This window comes from Brassica napus, chromosome C6 (genome assembly GCF_020379485.1).
Source record: "Brassica napus cultivar Da-Ae chromosome C6, Da-Ae, whole genome shotgun sequence".
Taxonomy (NCBI): domain Eukaryota; kingdom Viridiplantae; phylum Streptophyta; class Magnoliopsida; order Brassicales; family Brassicaceae; genus Brassica; species Brassica napus.
In genome coordinates this window covers 29,823,376-29,829,746 of record NC_063449.1, presented here as the reverse complement: position 1 = coordinate 29,829,746, position 6,371 = coordinate 29,823,376, and the positions used below count along the sequence as shown (strand labels likewise).

The window sequence follows — 6,371 nt, the reverse complement described above, 5'->3', positions numbered from 1 at the left end:
CTATTTTTATTTTAAAAAGAAGAAAAATTAATTGTTTCATTAACAAAATTTTATCTTATATACGAACCGGGTTTTGGCCGGTTCATTGGGTCGTCGGTTCCCGGGTTTTTGACGGTTTGATAGGGGTTTTTAACTGGTTCGATTTTAGTTGGGTTTTAGCATTAACCCAACCCGGATTTTTTTTCGGTTCATGGTTCAACCCGGTCCGACAGCCGGTTCGGTCCGGGTTTAAAAACACTGCTCATACATCATCTATAAAATAAATATATTCATATATAACATTTCAAATTTTGAAATGTTATTATTTTTGTATAATTATACAATTTGTATTACTAAAGCTTTTAAAAATTTCTACAATTTAAAAAAAAAATTAAATATCTAACCTTAAAATCATTAGTTTCTTATATATCTACAAATTTTATAAATATTGTTTAGGCTAAATTTTTTATAATTATAAAAATTTTATTAGTTTTATGCAAATTGATTTAATATATATCAAATCTATATTAAATATTAGTAAGAAAATAGTAAAATATATAATATTTAATAAATTTATTTTTAAATATACATTAGATTTAAAAAATTTCTTACTCCTCGTGGTGCAGGAAAACACCTAATAGATTAATTATAAAACTATTAAAAATAACAATCTTTACTTTTGGGCTAGATTTGATTCAAATAAAAGAGTAAAAAATCAGAGATATTTCATAGGTCCTTTCCTCGTGGAAATTGGATCCAAGACGTCAAATTTTTCCCCCAAGGTTTCTTGTCGAGTACAAGTAAGAAAGTCTCTTCGTTCGTACGCTTAAAACCAAATCTCAATCTCCCACACAACACTTCCAACAAAATAAAAAAAATAAAGTTGATAGCTTTACTGTGTAATAATATATATATAAACCAATCACTTCCATCATCTCGTCTCATTAACTAAAAAAAAAAAAAACAGTTCCTTTCTTTGTTCTTAAAAAAAAAGTTTTGATTTTTTTCCTCTCTGTTCTGTTTCGTTCTCTCGTTAACATCTGTGTGGTCGTCGTAGCAGTAGAAACAATGGAGGTTGATTCAACTAAATCCTAAACGGGTCCCAAAAAAAACCCGAAAACCCGGATGGACGCGGCGGCGCGACTGGTGGGCGACTACGAACTTGGGCGGAGACTCGGGTCAGGCTCCTTCGCCGTGGTGTGGCTAGCGAAGCACCGATCGTCTGGCTTAGAAGTCGCAATCAAGGAGATTGATAAGAAGAAGCTTAACCCTAAAGTCAGAGACAGTCTCCTCAAGGAGATTTCGATCCTCAGAACCATCGATCATCCCAACATCATCAGACTCCACGAAGCCATCGAGGTTTGGTTTTGATTCATCCTCTTTTTGTGTTTTGTTAATAAAGGTGTGAACTTTGGATGATTTTTTGTGATCTTTGTAGACTGGAGATAGGATTTTTCTGGTGTTGGAGTACTGTAGTGGAGGTGATCTTGCTGAGTACATCAATCTCCATGGCAAAGTGTCTGAACCTGTTGCTAAGCATTTTATGAGGCAGTTGGGTAATGATCTGTTTTTGTTTGTTTGTTCTGTTTCTCTATGTAGAATCTTTGTTTGATTGTTTGAGTCTTTGGGGTTTGTAGCTTTGGGATTGCAAGCACTTCAAGAGAAGCATTGTATCCACAGAGATTTAAAGCCTCAGGTGAGTAGAAACCTCCTTAATGTTCTAGTTTTATTGATGGTAGTCATGGTTGTGTTTTTTCTTTTCAGAATTTACTTTTGTCGTCAAAGGAAGTAACTCCATTGCTGAAGATAGGAGATTTTGGGTTTGCAAGGTATTGTAAACGTTTTCTTTATAAGGAAAGGTCTTAGTTTTGGTATGTAATGGTTGAGATTGTTTTGGTAGGTCTTTAACACCGGAGGCAATGGCTGAAACATTTTGCGGCTCTCCATTGTATATGGCTCCAGAGATCATCAGGAACCGAAAGTATGATGCCAAGGTGAAGACAACTTTTCTCATCTGTTTGAGGGAAGATTTGATCTTTTTTTTTTGTTCATTATTTTTAACTGTGTGATGTGATGGATGGATGTTTAAGGCTGACTTGTGGAGTGCTGGTGCGATTCTGTTTCAACTTGTCACTGGGAAGCCACCTTTTGATGGGACTAATCAGTTCCAGGTTCGTTTTGGCCTCAACCAATGAATCGCCTCCTCTTGAACCTGTAGTGAACTAATTGCCCTTTTGTTATGCTTTTTGGGATTTGTTGATCTCTGCAGCTTTTTCACAATATTGTGAGAGACACTGAGTTGGAGTTTCCTGAAGATGCTTTGAATGAGATTCATCCTGATTGTGTTGATCTGTGCAAAAGTCTTCTACGCCGAGATCCAAGTACTTGTTTATAGTCTTCTCTTGTTTGTCTACTTGTCTTTACGATCTTTCAAATTTTCATGGCGAAATACGTTTATTTGACTGCAGTTGAACGCTTGACGTTCCGAGAGTTCTTCAGTCACAGGTTCCTTCAGGAGGCAAGGTAATCAATCACTAGCAGCAAACCATCATCCTTCTTTTGTTCAGCCATTGAAAACTTTAAATGCTTTGCTTAATCTTTCATACCAAATGTTGTCAGACAAACTCCGGGTGTTGCGCATTCTGATTCTACGGGGAAGTCCTCTTTGCCCTCTGGACAACTTACTAGTACCAACCGATTCAAAGCAAGTGCAGAGAATGTCTACAAACAAGGGAGCTCCTCTAGTGCCTCACCTTCTCACATTGTGTCTTCTGAGAAGACCAGGAAAGACACTGAGGGACAGTCTTCATCGAATCAGTTTGGAGGTTTTGTCTCTTACCCCTATTGATTTTATAAGCTCAATTCAACTCAGATGCGCTTTATTGTTGTCATGTGTGCAGTACTTGACTCGCTTGAGCTCATAGAGAGGGAGTATGTACTTGTAAACCGTCCTACCGAAGGTTCATCAGATTGTTTCGACACATCACTTCAAGATTCCGGAACACGTAACCTCTTACCAAAGAACGATAAAGGTTCACTTGAAGCACAGAGACCAGCAAGCGGATCATCATACCTGTTAACAGAAGTCCAACGGTTAACCATCGTTCATCCCCCAACCAAGCTCCAACTTTTGCATCAGTACGCAGAAGCACTTGCAGAAGTAGCTCGTGAGATGGTAACTTTCAACTCCTAGTTTCACCGGTCTGTCAAATGATTAGTAGTAGAGACTCTAATACCGTTGTGCACACAGGGCAATGCAGGACAGGGGAAGGAGTCTTTTGCTGTTACGCTCGTCGTTTTAGCTGCCTGGAGAAAAGCTTTAGAGATATGTGATTCTTGGATGATGTCCGTTGGAGAGGAGAGAGTGAATCCAGCAGATCCAACCACAGCTCCAGAGACTTCAAATCCTGATTTAAACTCACCAGCAGTAGCTAAAACTTGGGTGACACAAGAGTTTGTTACCGCGTTTAACCAGGCTGAGACTTCATCAACTCAACTAAACCAAACAAGCGGTTAGTACTAGCATTCTCTTTTATGTTTCTTTGTACATTCACTGACTGCATCTCCTTCTGTCTCTTTGCAGCTGCTACCCATATGCCTGATGCCATGGAAACAATATACGAGAAGGCATTAGCATACGGCAAGAGTGGTGGGGTAAGTAAAACGTTTCTGTCAAGACTTTTGTCAAAAGCTTCCACATTTTGTCCTAAAAGTCTGAAACTTTCTTTGTGGGTTGGATCCAACTATTTTTTTTATTTGTTTTTGCAGGCGGAAGAGTATTTGAATAACAAGGAAAGTGCAGGAAAGTTATACAAGAAAGCAATTCTTCTACTCACCTTTATAATAGAGGAAGCAGTGACTCTACCTCTGAACCCTCCTTTCTCATTAACCTCTGACGACAAGAAGCGGATTCTCTATTACATCTCTAACTTGCAGCATCGTCGGTCTCATCTTTAGCGAAAAATCGACCGCAAACATTGTACAGAAAGAAACTTCCTTGGCTCTGCCTTGGGCTTCTATTTTCATGTTTTCTATCTCTTGAAGGTTTTAAACGGGTTACTCTATATTTGATGATGCTGTGACCAAAAGTATTTGCCTCCCCCCATTGTATAGTGCAATATCAAAAGCTTTGAAGTACCAATAAAGAAATGCTAGAGGCCTAGTGGGATTGATCATTCGACACACCAGTGGTACATAAAGTATTACTATATGGTAGAACAAACTATACAATCAACTTGAATATGATCACTAGTTTTAGGATTTGGCTAATACAACAGAAAAAAAAATTCTTGTCACAAAGGCTAATACAACAATCTACTCTTCCCATTATGTAAATTCAACTTGTTAGATATCCGGCCCATTATGTAGTGTTTAATTGGCGATGATTAGGCTAAACGTGCGGTTCTTCCCAATCCTAATATATCTCAACTGATGTTCGAGCCATTATAGTTTTAGTGCCTAAAATGACTGAATTTAACACCTTTATAATAGCTTCGTCTGAAATGTACTCCTTCTGGCAACAACAGCCCTACTAGCTTCACTCTGCTTTCACTGCTTGCTATCGATTGTGTCTCCAAAATCGCAATCCATCATCAGCTTTCCTCTTCAGGATCATCATCGACATCAACTAAGTGCATACAACTCTATTGGCTGGTCCACTATCTTTCTTTCTGTACTGGGCTTCTACATTGGGTTTATTTATGTATGTTTTGAAAATGGGATGGGCTTACAAAACACTATCCAATGAGCTATACATATTTTCCTTCTTTTTAATTAAATAGAATGCATTCTCTAATTCTTTTTTAGTAAAATACTATTTAACCACAACTTTTATTTTTAAAAGTTTGAAGTTTTGTCACACTCGGGGAGCCCTACCAGGACAGGAACACTAAGCTTTAACTATTCGTGCTGCTCTGATGCACGCAGCCTCGCTTAATCTCAACTTCAGCTGGCTTTGATCAGATTGCAAAGGGCTTATCCAAGCCATCATCTCGGATCATCTAGCGTTCTTTGGGGTTCTTCCGGACATTCATTCCCTTATCAACTTTTCGTTTCTTTTGTTTTAAGCGTTTTTCATTCCTAAGATCTTTAATGGATTTGCGGATTCTTATGTAAAGGTTTTTTAATGTAGCAATTTTTTTTAAGGTGGACTTAGTTTCTAACTAAAGTCCACTTTATCTTTAATATAATTTCAGTTGCTCAGAAAACCAGTTTGAAGCTTTGAAACTACAATAAAAAAAATTATCCATCATCTTTGACAACAAACATAAACTGCAATGATAGTAGAAAATAAACATGATACATCTTTAAAAGAAAAGGAGAGCGAATTTAAACCAAAGCTTAAATTCATCAATTAAACCTTTCTGACAGAGTCATACAACTGAAATTTAATCACTTTTTCCTTCCATTTACAGAGAGCTAGGCATGGGCACGGATCGGATATCCGAGTTTTTGGAGGTATTTGTAATTTTTTTCGTATGTCACGGATATCTAATTTTTCGATTTGCTTTGCTTTCGAAAAATACGGATATTCGGAAAAACGGATATCCGGAAAATAAATAGATATTTGCGGATATCTCATATGTTTTGATTAATACAAATAATCTTAAAAATTTGATACAAATTTGTTTTGTAAAATATTTTTTGCATGATATATATGATAAAAATTAAAAAAAGTAGTGAATCTACGTATTTTTGTAAATTTTTTGAACTTAATTAACAATTATAATAACACAAAACTTAAGAAAAAAATTTATAATTGTTCTCTTCCTTTTATGTAATACTTTTATATAAGTAATAATGTTAATAGAATTTATCAAATCATATGTTAGAATAATAATTAGATAATTTTATACATTAAAAACTTTAAATATAATCAAGATATACATGTATTTATATATTGCCGGATCGGATCGAATATCCACTTCCCAAAAATTTAATATTTGTGATTTGCTTCGATTTTAACGGATATTGAGTTTTAGTATTTGCTTTGCTTCGAAAATTTACAGATATCCGGTATTTTCAGATCGAATCAAAACGAATAACGAATTGAATCAAATTTAACGGATAAAATGATCAGTTCTACAGAGAACTATTGTTTTTCTATATTCCTTATATTAAGAGGTAAATAATGAATTTTCCCCACAAAATGATTGTTAGCCTAATAATTTCTGGTGTCAACTGTCAAGTGTTTGAATTCAGGCCCAAGGACGCAAATCTGGACAGAACAAGTTATGATTACGCTGAAGTTACAAATCTTGCACAACTTATTAAACACACAAAGAAACAATAGGTTCCGAGACTTGACCATGATTAACCCGGGTTCTTAGAGTGGGGTTCTTAGCTTCGGTTAAAAATCGTTTCTTAGCTTTTAACTAAGAAAAACTAAGAAC

The 6,371-nt window shown here is 36.0% G+C and overlaps 1 protein-coding gene across 1 annotated transcript; it reads left to right on the top strand.

The window, feature by feature from the left end:
* The first annotated feature begins 912 nt into the window (after positions 1 to 912).
* LOC106433934 (serine/threonine-protein kinase ATG1a) lies at positions 913 to 4,154 on the top strand. The gene is made up of 13 exons (XM_013874770.3): positions 913 to 1,338; positions 1,418 to 1,535; positions 1,617 to 1,675; positions 1,744 to 1,808; positions 1,880 to 1,973; positions 2,070 to 2,150; positions 2,249 to 2,360; positions 2,448 to 2,502; positions 2,599 to 2,804; positions 2,880 to 3,154; positions 3,230 to 3,491; positions 3,563 to 3,633; positions 3,748 to 4,154. The coding sequence occupies exons 1-13, from the start codon at positions 1,105 to 1,107 to the stop codon at positions 3,934 to 3,936; spliced, it is 1,821 nt and encodes a 606-aa protein (XP_013730224.1). The 5' UTR covers positions 913 to 1,104; the 3' UTR covers positions 3,937 to 4,154.
* The last annotated feature ends 2,217 nt before the right edge of the window (positions 4,155 to 6,371 follow it).

Excerpts from the sequence above, each read along its gene's own strand:
- LOC106433934 (XM_013874770.3), top strand. The coding sequence starts at position 1,105 with ATGGACGCGGCGGCGCGACTGGTGGGCGACTACGAACTTGGGCGGAGA. Across the intron at positions 1,536-1,616 it reads GCATTTTATGAGGCAGTTGG|CTTTGGGATTGCAAGCACTT; the intron begins GTAATGATCTGT and ends TGGGGTTTGTAG. Across the intron at positions 2,805-2,879 it reads TTCATCGAATCAGTTTGGAG|TACTTGACTCGCTTGAGCTC; the intron begins GTTTTGTCTCTT and ends TCATGTGTGCAG.